Raw genomic sequence first — 26,055 nt, 5'->3', positions numbered from 1 at the left:
GGGTGCTTGGCCCTTCCCCACCTGTTGCTTCACCCCACAGCCCCTCCCTCCAGGCAATGCTGCTCCTCCTCCTCCTCCTCCTCCTCCTCCCCAGGCTTCTTTCAGCTGGGGGAAGGTGTGTGTGGGGGAGCGGAGGGCATTTTGTCCCTTAGCAGAGCAAGCCCCAGCTGAGGAAGAGTTAGAGGAGTCTCCTCCCTTGTCCCTTGCGGCTCCTGACAAGCCGCTGTCTTCCCACTTCTCCAGGAACTATTTCCACTTGCCGTACTTTGACAAGAAGCCATGCATCTACATCAAGAGCTGGTGGCAGGACCAGAGGCGCCGCCTCTACAACGCCAACATCATGGACAAGATTGCAGACAAGCTGGTGAGCCAGGAAGCCAGGAGGGCCGGAGGCCGGGAGGTCGTCCGGGGTGCTGCGGCCTCCTTGTTCTCCAGGGTGGCGGAGGGACACAGCACTGGCAGGGCTGGTTTGGCATGTTGCATGATCTGCCTTCTCTTCCAGGAAGAGGGACTGAATGATGTGCACGAGATGATCAAGACGGAGAAGCCCCATCCTGAGCGACGTCTCCGGGGGGTGCTGGAGGAGCTGAGCAGCGGGTGCCTGTGAGTTGGTCAAACAACACTGGGCAAGGCCCAGGCCAGGAGAAGAATCACAGTAACATAAAACTGGGGAGGGAGGAACTGCAAGAGTCATGAAGCCTGACCCTGACCTTGGCTGCAGTCCATGTAGGCTGTAGTCCAGCTCCCCTGTTAGGCATCGGGGAGTAGACCCAGCTCCACACCGACATGAACCATTCTCCTTTGTAATGCCAGGTCAGTTCAAGATAAGATCAAAATCATGTATGATTTGATCGTAGATAAAGGAGCCAACCTGGCTTGTATAACTGAGACCTGGTTGGGCGAGGCTAGTGGTCCTGTGTGAGCTCAACGTCTTCTCCCAGGGTGCTCTGCTGCTGGGCAGGTTAGGGGAAGTGGGTGAGGGGGGTGTAGAGTGTCTGTGGTCCATAAGAATAGCATCTCCTTTACCAGGATCCCTGTGAAAGAATGGACTTATAATGAGTGTGTGGACCTTAGGCTGGGGACTCAGGATAGACTGGGGAGTCTGTTGGAGTGTACCACCCACCCCACTACCTAACAGCCTCCCTAACTGAGCTGATGGAACTGGTCACTGAGTTGGTCTTGGAGTCGCCCAGGCTTTTGGTGGTGGGTGATTTCAACGTCCACTTTGGGACTGGCTTGGAGTTCATTGCAGCCATGACAGCTATGAGCCTATCCCAATTAGTCCTAGGACCTACACATGTTGCTGGTCACACACTGGATTTAGTCTTTTGCTTGGATCAGGGCATGTTCTGTAGGTGGGGTCTCCTGTAGTTTCCCCATTGTCATGGATGGGCCACTTCCTGGTAAAGGTTGGTCCCACAGTCACGTTTTACCCCTGTAGGAGTGGTGGACCTATTAGAATGGTCCACCCAAGAAGGCTGTTGGATCCAGTAGGATTCCAAAGGGCCTTGGAGGGTTTTGGAGTTGGTTCTGCTGGTGATTCTGTTGATGCCCTGGTGGATACCTGGAACAGGGGACTTACCAGGGCAGTAGACACGATAGGAGTGATCCTCTCTGACCCACTTCAAAATTAGCTCCATGATATATGGAAGAGCTATGGGAGCTGAAGTGGCAAGGTAGATGACGGGAACACAGATGGAGGAGGACTCATCTTGAATTCGATAAGACACAGCATAGAGCCCATCTGAAGGCCTATGCTGTGGCAATACATGCAGCAAGGAAGCGATTGTATTCTGCGCGTGTTGCATCTGCAAGTTCTCATCCAGTAGAGCCGTTCTGGATTGTTAGGGGTTTAACTCATTTGCACCAGATTCTCCGCTGATATAGGGAGGTTGGTCTCTGCCAAGCGTGTCCTCCTGCCTGAGAGCCTCTCTCAGCGAGGAGACCACATTTTGCTGTAGTCACAGTTCCATGTTCTGTCCCCCAACAGGCGCTTTGTGACCATCGCCAACAAGGACCAGAACCACTCCTCCCGCACACGGCTGGACCGAGAGAGACTGAAATCTTGCATGAGGGAGCTGGTGAGCATCGCCTCCCCTCGATGGGCAGAGGGGTTCATTGAAGCAGAGCGCAGAAGGGAAGGGAAACCACATGGCAGGGTGTAAAGTGAACATGGGGGGCCCCCTCTGTGGTCATATGCTAACGGTGAAATTGTAGCTGGCTTGAATGGCGTTGAACATTTTAACCATTTAATGCCAAGGACAAGATAGGTTTCTCATTAATAATAGGCTTCTGTTACTGGAATGTACCATGATTACCATTATATCCAGCCTTCCTCCAAGGGGCTCAGAGTGGGCATGGTATTTCTCCCCACACCCTGTATATTCTTCAATAACCCTTTAAAGCAGGTTCGGCTAAGAGACAGCGGTCTCCTTAAGTAACAAAGCTCTAGTGAAATGAGAGGTGCAGTGCTGCTAACACTCACACAACACCAACGTGCATGTGGATGTGTGTGTGGGAAATGTGATGACCGCTTCTTCCCATGGATGTCTCACCCAAAAATATGTTCCTGAGGGCTGCATGACCTCTGGGGACATATTTTGGAGTGACACAGAGGGCTTCCAGGAAAGTGCAGGTTGTCAAAATTCACCACCCCTCACCCCACACGATTGCCAGTGCTGAGTTCGTCCTGTCCCCACCACTGGCACCTCTCACAGAGCAACAAGAAACAAACAGACACACACACACCCATCAAACTGTTCACTAACCACGTGATGAAAAACCAAGCACAACTTTGTCCAATATATCTATAGTAGAAATTATCTATAATCGAAGACAAGCCAAATTATCTATAATTGAAGACAAGCCAAAACAATTGGAAATGGTATCAGTGAAACAATTGTATGGTGTGAGAGGAATGTTAAAGTCCATAGTGTGGAAACTGATGTGATGCATAAACAGATAAGTCCACAGGGCAGTGACATGGTGACCTCTGTTCTGAAATGGATCTTTCTCAAGTGGAAGTTTATCTTGACAAAGTAACACTGATCCACATGCTCCAGAGTTCTCTTTTACATCAGAACAGCCCTGCTGGATCAGGCCCAAGAAGGCCCATCTAGTCTAGCATCCTTTTTCACACAGTGGCCCACCAGATGCCTGTGGGAAGTCCATCTTGTCTCTGAGGCTGGAGGTGGCCCACAGCCACCAGACTAGTACCCATTGATAGACCTGCCCTCCTTTTACAACCACCTCTATACTTCTAGAATGTTCTCTGCAAAAAGCTAGTTTTTTCTCAGGTACAAAGCTACTCACCGTGCTTCATTAGGGTGAGGATAAACAATAGCAACTGGCCCAAAGTGAGTTCCATTGACTGAGTGGGGATTTGAACTCCAGTCCCTCCAGTTCTGTCTGACGCTCTAACTACCACACTACACTGGCAGCATCTCACCAGGGTCTCAGGCACGGGTCTTTCCTGTTGGAGGCAACTTCCGCTGGAAATGTGGGGATTTTCAGCAAGAACCTTTATCATGCCAAGCATGTGCTCTTCCCACCACATTATGGCCAGATCCCATTTGAAGAGCTGCCACATGCTGTGTCAGACCCCTGGCCGATCTCTAGCCCAATTTTGTCTTGGTGGCAGTAGTTCTCCAGAGGCTCAGGCAGGGGTGGGTGGGGGCGGTCTTCCTTGTCTGTGATCCTTTGAATTAGAGATTCTGTGGATCAAACCTGGCACCTTTTGACACAACAGCTACATGTTTTGAAGCTAGGTTTAAGACATGGGGGCAGCCACCTTCCATTCCCCAAACCCGTGCCTTCTCCCCAGCCTGTTGTCTCATTTTTGCACCTTCTCTTCTCTTGACCCTGTGCAGGAGACGATGGGCCAACAGGCCAAGAGCCTGCGATCCCAGGTGAAGAAAACCACTATCCGAGAGAAACTGAAGCAGGCTCAGAACTTCCTACAAAAGCTGCGGTTCCTGGCAGACGAGGTGAGGACTGTGTTGCGGGTGGAAACACACACATTCCAGAGGTGCCACATAGAGCCTGGGAAGATGAGTTACTACTTGGCCTTTCTGATAACCTTACTCCTTATCGGTATCTGGTGCCAGGATGTTTATTTTTGCTTGAGTGAGGGATTTGGCTAATGGACTAGTTGCATACCTATGTTATCTATCTCCTGACAGGTTCTGGCATTTGTTATTTCTGGTCTCCTATCTCACATTCTTGAGAGGGGCCCCACATTCCTGGTTTGAACACTTTTCCTGACTCAAACAATTTTTTTTGTTTCAAGCCTAGTGACTCTTTCTGTTGTTTAATAGTCTTAACCAAACTTTGAATCAAACTCTTATACTCTTATTAGTAGACCTGGATCAAACAATTCCATATCAACAGGCTTCATTTTTGGTACATATCTCAAGCCCAGAAGAGAAACTTTGGTACAAGGCTGTGTGCAGCTTGGCATGCGGGAGCTAAAACACAATTCCCCAGCAAAGATAGGGACTAGCCACTGGAGAGTCCTCAAGATGGCTGCAGAGGTGACTGCAAGCAAAGTAGAGTCTGGATCCAAGGCAATTGCCTAGTCAGGAGGAGGAGTACATGGGAGAACAGGGTAGGGATGTTTTGAATTCTTCTCTGGCTCCAATGAAAATCCGGGCCAAAGAAGAATTATGGAGTTGCAAGGGTTGCTTCCTATTTGGAAAGGTGAGTTTCAGTGAAGTTGAGAAGCAGAGAGAACTAGTAGCAGTAGGGTGCTATGGAGAGAGAGAGGGACCCGGGTCAGAGATGTTAGGAGAAGATTAAGAGAATCTAGGCAAATTTTACCATTCTGAAACAATGGCATGACCCAGTGGGAGCACACAGCAGCACAAGGTTGCCCGTGGAGGTGGCAGGTGGGAAGGAGGCGAGCTAAGAACATGTTCAAAGATCTGCTTGCCATGGCCATCACTGCCAGGCATATGGAGGGAGCCCAAGTGGTGGCTTCATGTTTCTCTATCTTAGCAGGGTGAGGGCAGACACGGGAAATGACCTTTTCCAGATACAACACACACACACACACACACACACACACACACACACACACACACACCATCCCAACAACTCTGTTGACTGCTCTTTAGCAGAGATACCCAATTTTGGGTCCCCAGGTGTTGGAGTACAACTCCCTGGGGACTATGGGATTTGTAGGCCATCAACAGACCCAGTGTTGGGAACACATGCCCTATAGCACAATTTTATTTATTTATTTATTTATTTATTTTTGCATTTATATACCGCCTTTCGTTAAAAAGATAACCCCAAGGCGGTTGGGTTAGGGTTAGGGTTACAATCCCATTTGAGATCCGCAGCCAGGCCTCAACCTGGTTGCATGGGATGGGTGAACAAAGGAGAAACTGGGCTCCAGGGATGGATGGATGGATGGATGGATGGATGGATGGATGGATGGATGGATGGACGGACGGACAGTACCTGGCCTATGGCAAGCATATTTTGGCTTCCAACCCCCCCTCTCTCTTTCATTGCCTGCCCAATGGCAGCCCCAACACAGCATCCCCGACATCTTCATTTGGATGATGAGCAACAACAAGCGCATTGCCTACGCCCGCATCCCCTCCAAGGACATCCTCTATTCTATTGTGGATGAAGAGATGGGCAAAGACTGTGCAAAAGTGAAGACCGTCTTCCTGAAGGTGACCTGGCCACTCTTCTTCCCTTGGGCTGCAGTTGGCCAATTAATGAGGAAGGGATGGAGGGAGGCATGTGTGAGCTGTGCAGTGACCACAGCGGCATACGAGCCTCTGTGGCCCAGTAGCCTTCTGAGCTTTCCAGGCAGCAATTTTTTTCCATCATGGATTCAAATGGTGGTGAGAGAGGACATCAAACAGTGTAGCACAATTTCTTAGCGCCATCTGTCGGCCTTTTGCTGACAATCCACGAAGAACTTGTCTTTTTAAAATACTGATGTAAAAGTAGTATTTAAAAGAGACAGGTAGTATTTAAAAAAGACAGGCTGCATTCACATGTAGCGTGAAAACAGTACATGGCAGAGGTTGGAACACCATTACATCCGGATGTGTGCAACCACAGTTTCGCAGCAAAAGCAACCTGAGCTTTACCTCACCAAACTTCAGTTTGAACCTTTGGTTTGTAGTGAGTTTCGCTACCCGCAACCTGAGGTTTGGTGGCGACGTTATGTCTGAATGCAGATGGTGCCATAACCGCAGTTTTGTTCGCTTTCTAGAGCCATAATTAGAGAGACGGCAGCGCAGACCCACCTGGGATCACGCTCCATGCCTGCGGTGCTTCTCGCTGGCCGCCTCTGCCCTGCCGCCCCAGTCTCCAGTCCAACAAAACAGTTTTGTTGCTTTGGGGTGCCGCCACATCCCAGCCCAAGCTTGTCAGCCAGTCAAACAACAAAATCACACAGGAGCATTCCCTCTTCCCTCCCTGTCCCTTGCTCCCTCCTCCTGGCAAGCAAGAGAGAAAGGGGATGGGATAACAAGACAGGCTATTATTCCCCCTTAATGAAGTGACAATGATGTATGTTCACAAGCACACCCCTTCGAGTTGGCAACACAGGCAGAGCAACCCCATTAGAGCTCTGGGATGGAAACCAGGGGTCATACCCAGGGTCGGACTTAAAAGGCAACCCCAACTAGGGAGTCTTGAATGGCTAAGAATGGTGTTGGGGAAGGAGGGCCCAGCCTCTTCCCCTTGGGGGTACCTGGAGGGGCACCCTGATGAGAAGGGTTAGGCAGCAGGATCCTCATTGCCCCAGTGAAAGGAGCCATTCATCATATGCAATGACAATGGGTGCTGATCCTGAGTAGACCGCTCACTCATGAAAGTGGAAGGCCATGGTGGATAGACTCTCACAACTCATGAGAAGAACCGTCTGAGGGGACAGGGATGTTGGGCATGATCTCTAATAATGTGTGATGACAATCCCCCTTCTCCCATGGACTGTTCTCTCATGATGGTGTCAGGCCATGGGGTGTGGACAGCAGATGCTGCCTGGCCCTGTTGCTCTGTATAAGAAAGCCACAGAGACAGGTACCCCACCAACAGTTCGCCCTATCTTGGCGACTGCCTCCGAGAAGCTGTCAAACCATGCCCTCTGCCAGCCTATCCACCCATTTGAACATGTCCACCTTGGTGCCCAGAATGGCAACCCCACTCTTCTGGGGTCACTGGAAATTAGGGCAGCCCTCTCCCATGATTCCCCAAAGCATCAGATCTGCATACGGCACAAGGGTGGTCCAAACAAATAGACAAATGTCTACGATGCAATTCACTGTTAGAAAAATTAACTGCGGGTCCGTTGACCTCCAGTTTCACGTTACGTGTGAATGCGGCCTTTGACTTTTCATATACTGTTAGCAAGTGTTTCGGAATTGCTTAACGTCCTTTGATGTCATCTGAATGCCCCAGAAAACCTCTCGCTGAAATTTGTGTCCATGTCGGAATAAGTTGCGGTCTGGAAATGGTAGTTTTGTGGATATTAGAATTCACGTGCAGGGGTGAAATATGAATGTTGGCAACCAGCTCTCATGGCTAAATTCTCTCTCTTGGCCTTCACTCCCTCAGTTACCTGGGAAAAAGGGGTTTGGGCCAGCCGGCTGGACAGTGCAAGCCAAGATGGAGATCTACCTGTGGCTGGGACTCAACAAGCAGCGCCGGGATTTCCTGAGCGGCCTGCCCTGCGGCTTTGAGGAGAGGAAGCTGCCCAAGGGCCAAGGCGTCCCGTCCTTCCCACCCATCAGCCTCCTCTACAACAGTAAGAGAATCTCCTCCTTGATTTCAGAGAGGCTGGAGCCCATGGAGGCCTGGCGGTAGCCAGCCCTCTGGCCTGTGACCCACCCTACCCTCAGCCCAGGATATGTGCATGTCTGTGGTGGGGGCCTCCCTTGAAAGTCACCCCCTGGCAAGGGAAAGGTGCACTGCACATGCCCCATGGCATTGTCTTCCTGACTGGCCTACGACGTGTAACAGGGCTGAGCCTCGTGGTGGGGAAAGGAGGGCAGGCCAAACCTTCCTGGAAAAGTCTTTAAAAACACATCTCTTCGCCCAGGCTTTTAATTAATGTTGTTTTAATGGCTTTAATGCTGTTTAAGATATTATTTTAAAATATTGTTTTAAAATATTATTTTAAAATTTTTAAATTGTTGTAATGTGTGTCCCCCACCCCCATTTTTGTCTTAACGAATGTTTTACTTTGTTTTTATTCTGTTGTAAACCGCCCAGAGACGCAAGTTTTGGGCAGTATAAAAATGTTTCAATAAACAAACAAACAAACAAACTGGAGCCCTCGGGGTCAGAGGACCTTTGTCAAGGGGCAGAGGGCAGGCCAAGCTGTCGTCCAGACTGACCACCCACCCACCTGCCCTCCTACCCATGCAGCAAGACCTTAGACAGCCCCAAGCTGGCAACTGCAAGAGCTGGCCTTGTGGTCGCAAATATGAATAGTCCCCTTTGCTAAGCAGAGTCTGCCCTGGTTTGCATTTGAATGGGAGACTACATGTGTGAGCACTGTAAGAGATTCCCTTAGGGCATGGTGCCGCTCTGGGAAGAGCATAGGAACATAGGAAGCTGCCATATACTGAGTCAGACCATTGGTCTATCTAGCTCAGTATTGTCTACACAGACTGGCAGCTGCTTCTGCAAGGTGGCAGGCAGGAATCTCTCTCAGCCCTATCTTGGAGATGCTGCCAGGGAGGGAACTTGGAACCTTCTGCTCTTCCCAGAGTGGCTGCTCCATCCCCTGAGGGGAATATCTTACAGTGCTCACACTTCTAGTCTGCCTGCTTGCATGCAGAGAGTTCCAAGTTCCCTCCCTTACAGCATCTCCAAGAGAGGGCTGAGAGAGATTCCTGCCAGCAACCTTGAAGAAGACACTGCCAGTCTGTGAGGACAATACTCAGCGAGATAGACCAATGGTCTGACTCAGTATATGGCAGCTTCCTGTGTTCCTTTGTGCCTCTGCTCCTGCCCAGCCCAGCCCTTAAATGCTCCCTTGGCCTCCCAGGCTGTATTCTCCAGGATGCATGGAGGTGCTGAAAGGGGCCACCTTCTGGCTGGGAGCCTTGCCCCCTCTCACACCTCAGCTGCCTCCAAGCAGGGGCGTTGCTGCCTTTGCCTCCATGGGAGGCACCTTGAGATTCAAGGGGAATCCCAGTTCTTCAGGGAACATGGGGAGCCCTGAACTTCAGAGAGAATTCCCGCTTTGGAGGAACAAGGCCATTCTCATGTGCCACCGGGCAAAGCCAGTGGCACCTTTGGTGAGATGTCCCTGAGGGGTCAAAGAGTGCCGGGCTCCAGGTGAGAGGACTGCGCCCGGAAAGGAGACGCCCGGGGCTGTCCCAGACCTTTGGAGGCCTTTCCTTCTGAATCCATGCCCTTGCCTCTACTCAGAGGTGGGCACAAGCCCAGCCCAGCCCTGCCTCCCCTCCCCGGTGTTTCCCCTGCAGCTACACCTCCCTCCTCTGCTCCCCTTCCTCCACAGAGAAGCAGGTCTTCCAGCTCAGAGTCCACATGTACCAGGCCAGGAGCTTGTTTGCAGCAGACAGCAGCGGCCTCTCTGACCCCTTCGCCCGGGTTTTCTTCATCACGCAAAGCCAGTGCACCGAGGTAAGAGTGGCGCCTCGGGGTCAGGGATTGGGGCCATGAGTCCTTTTGCCTGGATTTCTTGCTTGTGAGAGTGGGGGGGAGATCCTTTGGGTGGAAAGTGGCAGGCAAAGGCAGGAGGAATCTTTCTGGAGAAGCAAGCGTGCCCTTTGCCTGCCTTGTGAGCATGGCGTTCTCTCCCGACCTCACAATTTTCATGACCGGCATCCCTCCTGGCCCTGCTCTCATGTCCCCCCTCCTCACACACACTCGGCACCTGGAGAAGAGGTGGGATTATGCCTCATGGTGCTGACCACACCCCCAGTGATTTATTCATCAATGTCTTCAGTGCATAGAATCCTTTCCACCCGGGTACTGAGGATCGTGGCCAGTGAGTGCAATCCTGCTTTCGCTCTGCGTGTTCAACACATTCAGTGTCCATGTGGAGGGGAATTTGAGGATATGGTTTCTGTGAAGCCAAACAAAGGCAGTTGTCAGTCTGACCCCTACCTCCATGGTTCTGTTGGAGTGTCCATCTTTTTTAAAAAAAAAAATTAAAGTGCAACATATGTGTTTATTCATCTATACTAACACCCATAGAAACATTTTTTAAAACAGCTGGAAATCTGTTCCAGGGATCAGTGGGGGAGAAGTGTCTTGTCGACCGCATAGGAGCTAGCCAGTTGGAACTGACCACAACCAACCTTTGCTGCAAATTGAAAGGCAATCAGTTGAAAGGCAATGCAAAGCAGCAGCCTCATAGTTTACTGTAGCAAACACTGGTGGGTTTGAGCTGCCCCATAAAGGGTGAGGAAGCTCTTCTAGTTCCATCGGTGAAACATATATTGGGAAATTGATCCTGAACTGCTGAGAGGGGTTCTGTATTTCCCTCCACCCCATGCACCTCACAAGGACAAAAACTCAGTGGAGGGGTGCCTTTGCTCAGCCTTCAGGGGGCCTGCCTTTGATTTCTGTCACATGAACTCCCCCAATGATTTCTAATACGGCCACAGAAGTTCACCGAAAGTTCACCCCATCCTCCTTCCAGGTCCTCAACGAGACGCTTTGCCCTACCTGGGACCAGCTGCTGGTGTTCGACAATGTGGAGCTCTATGGGGAAGCCCACGAGATGCGGGACGACCCACCCATCATTGTCATTGAGATCTATGACCAGGACACGGTGGTAAGAGGGGGCCAGAGGCCGGGAAGGGCTGCCAGCCCGTGCCTGCACATGGGCAGAGTGGCTCCTTGGCATGTTTTGCACCTGGGGTCCCTCATGCACAGCAGCTGAGGCTCAGAGCTGTGGACCCCACCCAGGAATGCCTCCTGCAACCCCTCATTTCTGACCAAGGGCCCACCAGGCTGCTTTCAAGACTGAGGGCTACACTGGACATTCAGCAGCAGACCTCAGTCTGAGAACCTGGATCTTGTCAAATGTCTAAAAAGCATTGTGGGGAGCGGGCGGTTTCAGTGGCGCCTTTGGGACTGGACTTCTGGTCCAAAGTCCAGTCCAGTCCATTCCTCCACCTGGGGCCCCCCCAAATGTCCTGGTGGTGGCCACGCTGCCAGCCTGCACTTCCCCACTGATGCCTGGCACCCCACAGAAGCCCTCCCATGCAGCTTGCCCACCTGCCCAATCTCCTGTTTCGTGGCAGTGGCGGTGGGGGCGCTGAGAGCCGTGTGTGGCTGGGCCGTCACCACCTGCCCGCGCCTGTTCCACCAGTGAAGTCCTACACATGCCACGCAAGGCAGTGCGAAGAGTGGCTGCTGTGAGGATGTTCCTCTGATGGAGCAGCAGCACTAGCAGCCGCCTCCAAGAGACAGAGACAGAGAGAAAGAGACTACTCCCCTCCCACTGAGCAGTGACTGCAATTGTGAGTGGAGAGGGAGAGGAAAACAGTAGCGCCAGGCAAGCACCTGCAGCAAGCCAGCCAGCACGTGCCTCTCTTGCCTGCCACCATGCGCATGTGCACACACACACACACACACACACACACACACACAGAGAAAACCACCACCTGATCCGTCCAGTCCAGTCCAGAGAACAGCAACAGGTAACAGTGAGTGAGTTAGTGAGTGAGTGAGTTGTTGAGAGCAGGGATGGGGGTAGTGCATCCAGCTAATTGAAGTGGTAGGATTGTCCATGCAAAATGTGGTATCTGCTGGTCTTTTCCAAGCATCCTATTCTGAATTTCTTCTAAAAATACCAGAAAAGAAAAGAAAAGAAAAGAAAAATAAAAAGTTTCTAGCTTTCCCTGAGCATGTTCTGGTGTAAAATATAGTGCGTTGCTGGTTATCTTGTGATGGTAGCAGCAGCAGCAGCAGTGGGGATTGGGGGGAGGCCTATATTTTAATGTAAACCGCCCTGAGCCTTTTGGAAGGGTGGTATAAAAGTTTTAATAAAAATAAATAAATAAATAAATAAATAAATATAGGTCCAGGCTCCAAAAGTACCTAGGGGGAAAACCTCTGGGGTTTGCACCTCTGGGGGAAAGAGGCAGAAGAAGGGTGGGGCTGAAGCCTTATGTGACTGCATCTTCTCCCCGACTTGCCCTCTGCCAAGATCATTTTTCTCTAGTGAGGCCAACGTTCCTGGGAACCTTGACCAGCTTAACTAGTTTGGCCCTGAAGTCTCCCCGTACTTGATTATTTTCCAGGATACCGGCGGGGGCAGGGGCAGGTGGGCCTGGGGCTCCCCTGCCAGGATCAAATGCCCTTTTTGCCACACCAAGCCAGATGCCCCAAAGCACTGAATAGCAGCACCCTCTGGGGCTGCGGACCCACGGGCTCTCTATTCCATTCCAGGGGAAGGCTGATTTCATGGGCCGGACATTCGCCAAGCCAGTTGTGAAGATGTCGGATGAGGAATACTGCCCCCCGCGCTTCCCGCCCCAGCTGGAGTACTACCAGATCTACCGGGGCAACTCTACTGCCGGCGACCTCCTGGCTGCCTTTGAACTGCTGCAGGTAATTGCTTCACTAAGACTCGCTTTGGAGGCAAGAGGATAAACTTGGGCCAAACCGGAAGTCCCAGAGCAAACTCTGCCACCTCATAGAATTCCGTTTAGGAAATGAAACCCAATTTGGGCTGGGTGGGGTGAGTGTCCCACTGACCCTCTGGGGAAAAGGACCCACAGAGGGACCCAAAGACTCCTTGCCAGGCGAGGTAGGAGGAATAAGGGTGTTCCCGCAAGGGCCCCTTGATCCTTCATTGCTGGAGGTGGGGCAGAAAGAGGCCCTCCAAGCTTTCAGCCACGGGTTGCTGGTGGGTGACAGTGACCCAAGTCTATAAAGCCGGGTTCTGGGTAAGTGCACACTAGGCCAGCCAGCCAGTGAAAGAACTTTTGATGGATTACTCTCCAGCTTTTGAGTTGATTCGACTTAAATCGATTTGCACATACACAGGCCTGTTTGAGATTTCAGAGAATTTAATAAAGGACAGACCAGCTATGATCTCCCCTCCCCCTGCCAATTGTTAACTCACCTGACCCCAAAATGCCTTAAAAATGAAATTAACTTTTGCCCCTACCAATGAAAAGTTGTTTCTACCAGTTATTCAACTGAGGCTTCAGTTGATTAATCTGCCAGTGAATCAATTAATACTTGCAGCCCTCTTAAATGGTAGTAGATTCATTGCAATCATTTTATTAGACTAAGATAAAAACAGCACAAGAAGAAAAGCATCTTAAGGAAACAAAAGCCTAGTGATTAAAACAACAAACAAACAAAGTAGATCTAACTTGAAATGTTACTTTAGTTTACACTTCTTTTAACACCAAAGCTAGATTTGTATCAGTGTCAAAGTAGAGATTACCAGCTGAGTGGCTGCCATCTTGTTTCAAGATAGTATCTCTGTCAGGATACCTTAGGACTTCCGACCATATACTGTCAATTTAGTTTGGAGAACTGGTCTTGTGGGAGCCTGCATGCTGGCTCCACCTCCTTTGGAAGTGGGCTTTGGCTTTTCCACCTGCTTGTCTTTCTGCCTGTTTGAGAGTGGGTCTTCTTATATATGTCTCTATATATATCTGTTTCTCTGCTACCCGTTCGTCTTGTCTGTTTCTCTCTCTGTGTCTCTCTCCATCTCTGTCCTGCATCCGTGTTCTCAGCTCCCATACGATGAGGAGGAGATCAGGCGAGCCTTGCTGGCAGCCACCGATCCTTGCGTGCCACAGATCCAGGTGCTTTCCAAATTGCCACAGTTGCTTAGACCAATGGGATGTCCCCGTTTTAATGAGATGCCCCCTTTTCTTGCCTCTTTCGACCACCGGTGGGTAACCTCAGGTTCTACAGCTGTTGTTGAACAGCAACTCCCATCGCCCCCAGCTGCAATTTGCAACAATCTCCAACGGCTGGAGGGCCTCAGGTTAGCCACCGCTGCTTTAGCTTGAAGGCTTGTCTATACTGCAGGATATCCCAGTCTTATCTCACCACTCTTCCGTTGCATCATGACCTCTTTCCCTTGCTCCTGTATCTAGCTCTAATGCACACGTTATGCCCCCTGTTTCTGCATGAATTAGATTATGCACATTTCTCTCATCTCCCACCAGCATTCTTCATCTGAATACCACTCAGGATAGCATCAAGTTTTGGCATGCAGGAAACCTCCCAAGTTACACCACTGCTGGAGAGAAGGGTCCGTTCACCCCCTCCTTCAGTACTAACTCCCTCACTCCATCCCAACAACCGTGGGCATCTTGGAGAAGTTACCAGCATGTTCCAGGTCTCTCTGCCTACATCCTTCTCAGGGGTTCTAGAAGCCTGCACCACATGGTTGTAATTGGGGCGTGGTTGGCAGATTGTAGCATCCCGCCTGGCATTTTCAAAAGAATTGCAAAAGATGCCAGCTTCCATGTGTCTGGTTGCATAAGAAAACACAGTCAGCAGTGGGGAATTTCCAACTGCTCTTAGGCCCACCTTTCTGCCTTCAAATACTTCCCCCCTACTTGATATTTCTTCACTTCCAATCTCCCTTTCCAAGGTCACTTTCCAAGGTCGGGCCCATTAGTGAGGCTGAGGTGCTGCTTTTCTGCAATCAGCTGGATGCAGAACTGATACAGTGGCCTCACATCAGACTCTATATATAGAGCAATATCATCTGGCAATACCTACCCACATGGCCAACAGCATGCTTTAACATTTACTCATAAGAAAGCCCATTCAGCAAAGACCCATTTCAATGTTAATTAGAAGCTTCCTCTTTGCAGCTTCTGTTCAGCATGGCCCTGGGGGTTATTGGTGAACTGCCTTGTACAAGGTTTGTGGCTCTGGCTTCTTCTCGTTGTTTGTTCTTTGCTTTCTTTTATTGCAAAGCAGTGTTATTTTGATCAGAATACATAAGAGATAAGAAACAATGAACAGGAAAATAGCAATTAAGGCTCGGATCTTACAGCAAACTGGATGTGATTAATTATGAGGCAATTAGTCAATCAATCAGCAAGTCATCACTAATGCTGCCCTACACTTCATGGGAAGCAATTACAGATAGAAGCCACAAAGAGGAAGCTTTTAACTGAAGGTCCAGTATCCCCAGAAAGGCTCCCTAGTACTTGCCAGTCAACACTGGACAGGCTGCTGCTGCAATTGCTTTTTAAATGGCAATATAGAAGTCACTGGAATGCAACTGACTGGCGACAATGACAGCATCTGCATTCTCCATAAAAAGGGAGGGATCCGAGGGTGGCAATTGTCGACAAAAGGGCTACTAGAGTGGAAGCAACCCACATCCTCAGCTAAACATTGGGGTCACATGCTCCAAAATCTGCAACCAGAAATATAGGAAGAAAAGCTTCCCTCAAAACATGTTTTCCTGGTCGCATCGCTTGTTTGTTTGCTTTCAAAAAGTGCAGAGATCTGCCATTGACCCTGATTAGCAGGTGCATGAATGGAAAGCGTCGCCTTTTTGATGAGAGCTGGACTAGGAGCAAAACTGGACAGAAACATCATGGTGACCAGGACGGGAGCTAAAGAAATAGATTCCAGTTGCCCGCCTATCTCTCTCTCTCTCTTCCAGATTGGCCCGGCTGGGAAGTCAGACCTGCCTCCCATTGATGGCCCCACAGACATGGACCGGGGTCCCATCCTGCCAGTGCCTCTGGGGATACGCCCTGTGCTAAGCAAATACAGGGTGGAGGTAATCTGAATCTTTTAATGGAAATTCACTGATGTCTCTTTCAGAGATGAAGGGCAAATCCTCCTCGCTTTCCTACCAAACCCATAAATGTGGGAACTAGTGTCTAAAAATAAGCAGGCATTGTACTGGATGGCAGCATGTGCAGCATGGTTTGTGTACTGCCTGTGTTACCACCCCCATGAATCCCCACAGCTTGGCTTGTGGGGTAGCAGGAATTAGCACAGGTGTGGAGAATAGAAAATGGAACAGGAGATATCCCCTGGGTGTATTCCTCAGGAGCAGAGTTTGAACATGGAATTCAGAATCATTGAGAATTGTTGCTCTCCTGCTTCTTTAAAAAAAGAAAGTTCCTAGTCTCATGGGTGGCAAGGAGGGGCTGAAAAGTGTTTTTGCAACACCTGTTGAAATATCAGAAACCAGGTGGAGGGTTGAGCAAGAATTCTAGTGTGATGGGGGTTTTGTACTACACCAAACACCTCATTCATCTCCAAGACAAGCAGAAATAGGTGAAATCACACACAAGATCACACAAGACTGGCTTGATTTGCAAAATGTATGGATGTAAACATAGTATCTCTGTGTACAGTACAGAATGTTTATTTTCATTCAGTACTGGCCGCATACAATTTATTTTAGTCACTAGCCTAACAAAGAAGCGCCAGACCAAAATAACAGCTTGCACAAGTCCAAATCATCATGGAGCAAAACAAAAGCATAGCAATCAACTGGTGAAGATGTGGAACTGTAATTTGCTTGCAATTCAGATAGAATTGGGTAGCAAATGTCAAATGTGCAGCCCTTAAAATACAAAGCAGAATAATTATCCTGCTGCTGCGTCAGGGTCTCCACATGCTGAGGACTCTCTCTGTCTTTGTTAGCCTGAAGGATTTCTAATTTCTTTTGATCTGTAGTGATCATGATCTTCCAGTAGCTGGTGTAGAACCCCATTCCACGCATTTCTGGGGAATTTGGCCTTTGCAGCAAGAGCAAGCAGCTCATCTTAACGAACTGGGGGGGTGGAGGACACCCAGGCGCTTTCCAGATTTACCCCTATAGTGTCTCTGTTAAGTGTGCTTTTGTATTTCCTGTGTTGTGACACCGCAGTCCCTGCACTGTAAGCAGGGTGCCGTTCACATTTGGGAAGGATTGTTTCAGATTTTATCACTGTGATTTAGTGCTATAACATTTGTTGGTTGGTTGGTTCGTTTGAAACATTTAATATACTGCCCAGTCCGAAGACTATGGGCGGTGCACATAAACATGCAAACAAAGCAACATTAAAAATTACATTCTAAATTAAAAACTAAAGTAACTAACAAAAAAACAAATAGGTAAACTACAGGGCAAAAGCCTGGCGAAAAAGAAAAGACTTCAACAGAGATCAGTAATGAAGGGGCTAGACGAATCTGGAGGGGAAGAGGGTTCCAAAGAAGTGGGGCAGCAACCAAAAAGGCCCTTTCATGGGCCTTTTTTCGTGGGCCATAACATTGTATGTCAGTTGCAAAAAAGTAACTCTGTTTTCCATTGTAGAGACCATTTTTCCAGAAAAAAGCAAAAAAAAAAACAAAAAAACCCTGTTTCCCTCCCTGCTCCATTTCCCCCTCCCCCCACCTCCCCAGGCCTTCACATTTCTAGGGGTGGCAAAGGAGGCTCAGCTGCCTCTCCTTTCCAGAGCAGCATGTGCTCCTCTCTCTCCCATCCCAGGGTTCACGAGAGCTGAACTGCCTGCAGGCTGCCCACTCATCAAGTCGTGCTGTGCGGGCTCAGCTTGCACAGCTCTACCTGACGAATGGCCAGCCTGCAGGCAGCACTGCTCTCATCCAGTGAGAGGCGGCCGTGTCTCCTCCTGCGGTACCCCTGCTCGACCCTGGCTCCTTAGGACAAGCCACGGCTGCAGCAAGCAAGGGATCATCACTGGCCACCCTGGCCGTGCCCAAAGAGCTTTGCCAGGCCTGCTTGGACATGGACTCCATCTCGCTCTGGCCTTCCTTCTCTCCAGATCCTGTTCTGGGGACTGCGAGACCTGAAGCGCGTGAACCTGGCCCAGGTGGATCGGCCGCGAGTGGATATCGAATGTGCTGGGAGGGGAGTCCAGTCCAGCCTCATCCAGAATTACAAGAAGAACCCTAATTTCAGCACCTTGGTCAAGTGGTTTGAAGTGGTGAGTTTTGTCTGGATTTGGGGCGAGCAGGAAACCGAGGTGGCTTCCTGAGAGGGTCCTGTTGGATCAGGTGAAAGGTCCAACCAGACCAGCAACCTGATCCCTGACATTCCAACCAGGCCCCTCTGAGAAGCAGGAGATCTATGGGAGGAGACCTGGTCTTGTGGGAACCAGCATGAACTGTCCCCTTTGCTAAGCAGGGTCCTCCTTGGTTTGCATTGGAATGGGAGACTACATGTGTGAGCACTGTAATATATTCCCCTTAGGGAATGGGGCTGCTCTGGGAAGGTTCCTTCTGCATACAGAAGGTTCTAGGTCACCTCCCTGGCAGCATTTCCAAGATAGGGCTGAGAGAGACTCCTGCCTGCAGCCTTGGAGAAGCTGCTGCCAGTCTGCGTAGACAATCCTGAGCTAGATGGACCCAGGGTCTGACACGGTAGAAGGCAGGTTCCTAAGTTCCATGACCCAAAAGCCAATGGGCATTCAGAAATTCCATGCATTCCATGGCCATTTGGAAGGAACCAGGGCTTTTCAGTGGGCATTCCCTGTCATTCATTTTAGTCCATCCCCTAGCCTAGAACATCTGCTTTGCATGCAGTTCTCTCCCTGGCAGCATCTCCAGATAGGGCCGAGAGAGATTCCTGCCTGCAGCCTTGGAGAAGCCGCTGCCAGTCTGTGTAGACAATGCTGAGCTAGACGGACCAAGGGTCTGACTCTGGTATAAGGCAGGTTCCTATGTTCCTGTCTCCACATCAACCCACCCTCCCATGACCACCTGCTTGCTTGGTCCTCGGAGTGCATCCCCTTTTTCTTTCTTTCCCATTTGCCAATGGCTTATAGGACCGAACAATATTCAGAGTCCTGTTCTCTCCACCGCCACCCCGCTGACCCTCCAACCTGCCCCCAATATTGCCATGTTTACTTCTGGTCTGCAGGATCTGCCGGAAAATGAGCTCCTTCATCCTCCCCTGAACATCCGCGTGGTGGATTGCCGCGCCTTTGGGCGCTACACCCTGGTGGGCAGCCATGCAGTCAACTCCCTGCGCAAATTCATCTACAGGCCTCCAGATAAGAAAGCTCAGCACTGGAGCACAGCAGGTATCCCGTTCGGGGGGGGGGCATCTTTGGGGGCCCATGGAGGGGAAAACCTCCTTTTGATGCCTCCTGAATGTTGAGCCTTCGGGATATTTGGGGAGGGACAAACAGCCCCTCACCCACACAATTCTGGCAGTGGAGAAAGTGGCTGTGTGGGGCAAGTGTGGAGAGAATGGGGGGAATGAGTGGCACAATATTTTGTATCGAATGAGCTACCTCTCGAGCTATTGCAGCAGTTAAGAGGCTGAGCTGCAAGCCAGAAATTCCCTGGTCCAAATCTCCCATCACCATGAACTCACTCGGTGTCCGTAAGCCACTAACTTTGCCTCCCTCATTAAAATATGGGGGGTAATAATGTATGTCGTAAGATCACATACTTAGACTTAGGAAATATTCTGTTTAAATACTAAGTATAGGAATCAGTGATGTGGGTTCTGCAAAACATCTGAATCAGGACATTTTTTGATAACAAATTCCAATGGCCTCAATCAACTGAGATTTGATTGAGTGTTTTTGACTTGTATTTAGGTTATGTTCACATAATCATGGCAATCCTGGTTAAAGAGTTAAGCAGGATTTCTGAGCCTCAAGGAACTCATGAGAATGTAGATTTCCAGGGCAATCCTGGTCTGTCTGACTGACTGACTGACTGATTGATTGATTGATTGATTGAGTGTGGTCAAGTTGGTATTGACTCTTAGTGACCACATATATAGATTATCTCCAGGATGATCTGTCTTCGACTTGGCCTTTAAGGTCTCTCAGACGTTAGTGGTAGGGGTGTGCAATTCGGATTTTCGGGTGATTCGGCTCGGACCCGAGCCGAATCACCCCCGTTCTGTTTTGTGCCCGAATCTGGGTCACCCGAATCACCCTTGATTCGGTTCGGATTCGGATTTAATCCGAATCCGAATCCGAATCGATTCGGGGGGGTAAAAAGGGGCCCAGGGGCAAAATTTTGGGGTGGGGTGGTAGTGCCCAATGGGTAGAGTCTACCACCCCAATTTCAGGGGGATTGGGCAAAGTCCTGATTTTTTGTGAATTTTTAAAGTTTTAGTGACTTTGGGGCAGTTCGGGGGCATAGCATGGGATTTGGGCAAAAGGAGTGGGGTGGGGTGGTAGTGCCTAATGGGTTCAGGCTACCAGCCCAATTTCAGGGGGATTGGGCAAAGGGCTGATTTTTGGTAAATTTCTGAAAATTTCATGTCTTTGGGGCAGATTGGGGCATATTGGGGCAGAAAGTGGGGTCTGGGGCAGAATAGTCGGGTGGGGTGGTAGTGCCTCATGGGTGCAGGCTACCACCCCAATTTCAGGGGGTTTGGACAAAGGGGTGATTTTTTGAGAATTTTTGAAGTTTTGGTGACTTTGGGGCAGTTTGGGGGCAGAAAGTGGATCTGCCCCCAAATAGTGGGGTGGGGTGGTAGTGCCTCATGGGTGGAGGCTACCACACCAATTTCAGGGGGATTGGGCAGAGGGCTGATTTTTTGAGAATTTTTGAAGTTTGGGTGTCTTTTGGGCAGATTGGGGGCAGAAAGTGGATCTGCCCCAAAGGAGTGGGGTGGGCTGGTAGATAGTGCCTGATGGCTGGAGGCTACCACCCATCCCCAATTTAAGAGTGATTGGGCAGAGGGGTGAATTATGGTGAATTTATTTGTATGAGGTTTGTCTTCATAAGGTGAAGTGTGCTAAATTGATTACTTCCTCATATTATTCATAGTAAAGGAAAGTGTGAAAAAGTGAAAGTGGGGTCATGAGAGTTGTTTAATTGAAAAAAATCTCATTTGCTATGATACAATGAGAATTCACACCTCAGATCATAGCAAATGAGATTTTTTTCAATTAAACAACTCTCATGACCCCACTTTCACTTTTTCACACTTTCCTTTACTATGAATAATATGAGGAAGTAATCAATTTAGCACACTTCACCTTATGAAGACAAACCTCATACAAATAAATTCACCATAATTCACCCCTCTGCCCAATCACTCTTAAATTGGGGATGGGTGGTAGCCTCCAGCCATCAGGCACTATCTACCAGCCCACCCCACTCCTTTGGGGCAGATCGACTTTCTGCCCCCAATCTGCCCCAAAGACACCCAAACTTCAAAAATTCTCAAAAAATCAGCCCTCTGCCCAATCCCCCTGAAATTGGTGTGGTAGCCTCCACCCATGAGGCACTACCACCCCACCCCACTATTTTGGGGCAGATCCACTTTCTGCCCCCAAACTGCCCCAAAGTCACCAAAACTTCAAAAATTCTCAAAAAATCACCCCTTTGTCCAAACCCCCTGAAATTGGGGTGGTAGCCTGCACCCATGAGGCACTACCACCCCACCCCACTATTCTGCCCCAGCCCCCACTTTCTGCCCCAATATGCCCCAATCTGCCCCAAAGACATGAAATTTTCAGAAATTTACCAAAAATCAGCCCTTTGCCCAATCCCCCTGAAATTGGGGTGGTAGCCTGCACCCATTAGGCACTACCACCCCACCCCACTCCTTTTGCCCAAATCCCATGCTATGCCCCCGAACTGCCCCAAAGTCACTAAAACTTTAAAAAATCGCCAAAAATCAACCATGAACCGAATCACCCGAATTTTTTGTGCCCGAAATTCGGGTGATTCGGCTCGTGCCCGAAAAAATTCGGGGGGCATCGGGGGTGATTCGGTTCAGCCCCGAATCACCCGAAATTGTTCATTTCGGGCACAGATCGTTCTGTGCCCGAAATTTTTTGCACATCCCTAGTTAGTGGTGCATTCATTGCTGTCATAACCAAGTCCATCCACCTTGCTGCTGGTCATCCTCTTCTTCTCTTTCCTTCCGCTTTCCCCAGCATTATGAACTTCTCAAAGGAGCTGGATCTTCACATCATGTGTCCGAAGTATGATAGTTTGAGCCTGGTCATTTGTGCCTCGACTGAAAATTCTGGATTGATTTGTTCTATGATCCATTTGTTTATTTTCCTGGCTGTCCATGGTATCCTGGTCTGCTGTGGTGAAACCCGATCTAACCAGGATAGATAACTGGAATCTTGGTTATCTCTCCTGGTTAGATGTGGTTTCATCACCATGGTTTGACCAGGATTTGTCCAGGAAATCTGCATTCTCACAACTTCCTTGAGGCTCAGCAATTCTGGTTAACTCTTTAACAAGGATCGCTATTATTGTGAGAACACAGTCTTAGTACCTAAAACCTTTTAAAACTACACAGGTTAATTTTTTTATGTTGTACAACATTCAAAAGCAGGCGGGGGAGAATACAAAATCCCTCCTCTAGCTGTGAGGAGTCTCAGGTAGGCTGCCATCACCCACTTTTTAATATGAGTAGATTCACCCTTTCAGAGAAATATTCTGGGAGAGTAAAGTGGAAAGCCCCTCCCTTCAAGAAAGGCTTTAGCATTTTCAGGCCTTCAGGAGCCTGTAACTAGGGCAGGACCCAATAAGGTGTGACACTCAGTAACAACAGCAACAAGGATTTATTAATAACTGGATGATAAGGAAAATTATAGTGGTGTCAACAATCGCTGCTTCCATTCAAGTAAAACCCTTTCCCGGGAACTACAAGAACCAAGCAGTCAGATCCAAGTACTTAAAGAAAAATTAATTTCCTGACGTGTCTAGCTAAACAGGTCTGTATCCTTCCTACTTACTTCCAGGTAAGAAACTTCCAGGTGATTCCCAGCCCAAGGTTGTTAGTCTCCCATTTCCCTACAGTAGCTTCTGATCAGACCTCACTCCAGGGCCTCCAGGGAAAAACTGCACTTGAACACACCCCTCCCCTGCTCCTCTATAGGCTGATGTCCAGTAAACCCTGCCACTTACTCTGGATTGGGCCACAGGGATTTATTCTCATGGGCTTTCTTCCTTATTTGGAGAGGCCCACCCTCCAAGCAGTTACTTGACTATCACTACAACAAGTCTTTCCAAAAGTTTTCCAATGCTGAAAGGCATCATCTCATACTGTGCGGGAGGAGGCCATGGTAAACCCCTCCTGTATTCTACCAAAGACAACCACAGGGCTCTGTGGTTGCCAGGAGTCGACACCAACACAACTGCACACTTTACTGAAAACTATGCACCAGCACCCCTAAAGGGCTACACATTGGGAAGTATTTCTATATCTAAATGAAACAAATCTTCTCACATTCCATCCATGGATTCAATCAATGCATGGAAGATTGACATAGTATACCTGGACTTCCAAAAAGCTTTTGACAAAGTTCCTCATCATTGACTCCTGAGGAAACCGAGGGATAAGGGGACAAGTACATGTTTGAGTTGCCAACTGGTTGAAAGACAGGAAACAGAGGGTAGGTATAAATGGAGAGTTTTCACAATGAAGGGAAGTAAGAAGTGGGGTCCCCCAGAGATCTGTTCTGGGACCGGTGCTTTTTAATTGATTCATAAATGATCTAGAAGTAGGGGTAAGCAGCGAGGTGGCCAGATTTGCAGATGGTACCAAACTCTTTCGGGTAGTAAAATCCAAAACAGATTGTGAGGAGCTCCAAAAGGATCTCTCCAAACTGGGGGAGTGGGTGACAAAGTGGCCAATGCAGTTCAATGTTAGCAAGTGTAAAGTGATGCACATTGAACGAAAAACCCCAACTTCAAGTTTACGCTGATGGGATCTGAGCTGTCGGTGACTGACCAGGAGAGGGATCTTGGGGTCGTGGTGGAGAGCTGGTTGAAAGTGTCGACTCAATGTGAGGCAGTTGTGAAAAAGGCCAGTTCCATGCTAGGGATCATTAGGAAGGGGACTGAAAATAAAACTGCTCATATTATAATGCCCTTATACAAAACTATGGTGCGGCCACACCTGGAGTACTGTGTACAATTCTGGTCACCACATCTAAAAAAGGACATGGTAGAACTGGAAAAGGTGCAGAAGAGGGCAACCAAGAGCACCTTTCTTATGAGGCAAGGCTACAATACCTGGGGCTTTTTAGTTTAGAAAAAAGACGACTGCGGGGAGACATGATAGAGGTCTATAAAATCATGCATGGTGCGGAGAAAGTGGAGAGAGAGAAATTCTTCTCCCTCTCCTATAACACTAGAACCAGGGGTCATCCCATGAAATTGATTGCCAGGAAATCTAGGACCAGCAAACAGAAGGACTTTTTCACACAACACATAATCAACTTGTGGAATTCTCTGCCACAGGATGTGGTGACAGCCAACAACTTGGATGGCTTTAAGAGGGGTTTGGATAACTTCATGGAGGAGAAGTCTATTGATGGCTACTAGTCAGAGGGCTGTAGGCCACCTCCAGCCTCGGGGGCCAGGGGCCTCTGGGTACCAGTTGCAGGGGAGTAACAGCAGGAGAGAGGGTATGCCCTCAACTCCTGCCTGTGGCTTCCAGCGGCATCTGGTGGGCCACTGTGCGAAACGGGATGCTGGACTAGATGGGCTTCCTTGGGCCTGATCCAGCAGGGCTGATCTTATGTTCTTATGAGGATGTGCCTTCCCTACACCCCAGTGCTTTCCAGATTAACCCTTACCACAGTGTCACTATGGATCTGCAAAGTGTCCTTCTGTACTTCCTGTGTTGTGACACTGCAGTCCCTGTGCTGACAGCAAGGTACCGTTCACATTTCCGATGCCTTACTCTGGATTTTATTGCCATGTTAACAGTCCTATAACGCCGCATCTGTGGCGCACATAAATAGCTGTATTTTCCCGTTGTGGAGTTTTCCCAAGACTGCTGCCCCTTTGCGCAACAGCCTTTATTTATGGTTTCAATGCGCTCTGCCCAATGCCGAAGCATTTTACCGCTGTTGAGTGGGGAATCTGGAAAGCGCCCCTGATTCATTGATTGGAGCCGTGGATGGAAAGTGAAAAGATGGCTATGTAGTCAAATGAAAAAGATGCTTAAGCTGCCCAATTTGCCTGGTACTGCATCCATTCTTAATGTGGCTAACTTTAGGAAGGAAAGCATTTGTAGAACTGGAACATTTTCCACTCCACATCTTTAACTAGACTGTGTGTAACATAAAGGTTCTCCTGTGTTCCGTATTTCCCCCCGCTTCTCGCCCTTGTTGCAGTCTGGGCTCTTCCATATTTTCGTCTTTGCCTTTTCACACAGTTTTGATTTCACTTGTGCTTTGTCTTACCTACTGACTGTTTCCCTCCTAAAACTATTCTCTTTCTCCCTCTCCCTCCCTCCCTCCCCCTCTCGCATGGTTTGCTCTTTCCCTCTCTCTCTTTCTCTGTCTGCTGTCTAGCTAAGCTCATGAACGCCTATGCAGCCCTGGCAAATGGAGGCCCCTACTCTCACCCCACAGGTGAAATTGTGGTCAACATGGAGCCGGAGGCTCCCATCAAGAAGATGGAGACCATGGTGAAGCTTGAAGCGGTAGGTTGGAGGGCATTAGAGCTGAGGAGGGGGGATGAGGGGTCCCTTACCCCAATGCTCAGTGCGTATGCCATCAGAAGCAAGGAGCACCCTACTTGAATAGGGCCACTAAACTCCCAACATAGCCACGTAGCCCCACCTTCATCCCAGGAATGTAGTCTAAGCCCTGTGCATCCCCATGTGCTCAGTCCATGTTGCCCCTTTCCATTCTCTCCCCACCGTTGTCAGTGTTTATTGTAAGCTCCTTGGGGCCGGGCCCTTTCTTGGCTGCTTCTGCTTTAACTCCTTGCACACTGGTCGTGTTTTATCAGCCATAAAAATGGCATCCATGTGTCCTGCCTGCCTTAGCATGCGTGAATAAGAGACCAAGGCCTGTGTCACCCCAACATCTTGGCAGTACAGAGCATCAGACCCATTGCATACCCCAGCACCTCTGCTAGCTGACTTCTGCCCGCTGCTTTTCCCCTTGGGGTTGGTGTGCTGTCGGGAGGGGGCCCGTAGCTCCCACCCATCGCTTGGATGTCCTGTTCCCCCCCCCCACCGTCTGTGGGTGCAGGCGATGCAAACCGGAGCCTTCCTGCATTGTGGTAACTGTTGCTTGTTCTCCCTTGTTCCTCTTCCCTCTCCCTCCCTGGCGGCAGCATTCCGACGCAGTCGTGAAGATCGATGTGGTAAGTGGCGCCTGCTGTGGTGGCTTGGCTCTGACTGGGGTGTCT

General features: G+C 49.4%; 1 protein-coding gene across 17 annotated transcripts in view; it reads left to right on the top strand.

Annotated features, from left to right (window-relative positions):
* OTOF (otoferlin) overlaps positions 1 to 26,055 on the top strand; it is a 231,503-nt gene that overhangs the window by 160,409 nt on the left and 45,039 nt on the right. For 11 of the 17 annotated variants that reach the window (XM_053249912.1, XM_053249855.1, XM_053249891.1 and 8 more), the window contains 15 exons: positions 244 to 364; positions 503 to 603; positions 1,991 to 2,081; positions 3,870 to 3,986; positions 5,532 to 5,684; positions 7,582 to 7,771; positions 9,497 to 9,621; positions 10,646 to 10,780; positions 12,403 to 12,564; positions 13,707 to 13,778; positions 15,611 to 15,730; positions 17,730 to 17,891; positions 18,827 to 18,989; positions 25,209 to 25,339; positions 25,981 to 26,010. In XM_053249912.1, coding sequence (XP_053105887.1) covers positions 244 to 364; positions 503 to 603; positions 1,991 to 2,081; positions 3,870 to 3,986; positions 5,532 to 5,684; positions 7,582 to 7,771; positions 9,497 to 9,621; positions 10,646 to 10,780; positions 12,403 to 12,564; positions 13,707 to 13,778; positions 15,611 to 15,730; positions 17,730 to 17,891; positions 18,827 to 18,989; positions 25,209 to 25,339; positions 25,981 to 26,010 — 1,873 coding nt within the window. The remainder of the gene's footprint in view (positions 1 to 243; positions 365 to 502; positions 604 to 1,990; positions 2,082 to 3,869; positions 3,987 to 5,531; positions 5,685 to 7,581; positions 7,772 to 9,496; positions 9,622 to 10,645; positions 10,781 to 12,402; positions 12,565 to 13,706; positions 13,779 to 15,610; positions 15,731 to 17,729; positions 17,892 to 18,826; positions 18,990 to 25,208; positions 25,340 to 25,980; positions 26,011 to 26,055) is intronic. The other 6 variants (XM_053249901.1, XM_053249937.1, XM_053249934.1 and 3 more) reach the window with 2 other exon arrangements.

This window comes from Hemicordylus capensis, chromosome 1 (genome assembly GCF_027244095.1).
Source record: "Hemicordylus capensis ecotype Gifberg chromosome 1, rHemCap1.1.pri, whole genome shotgun sequence".
Lineage (NCBI taxonomy): Eukaryota > Metazoa > Chordata > Lepidosauria > Squamata > Cordylidae > Hemicordylus > Hemicordylus capensis.
This window is presented reverse-complemented; position numbering and strand designations above follow the sequence as displayed.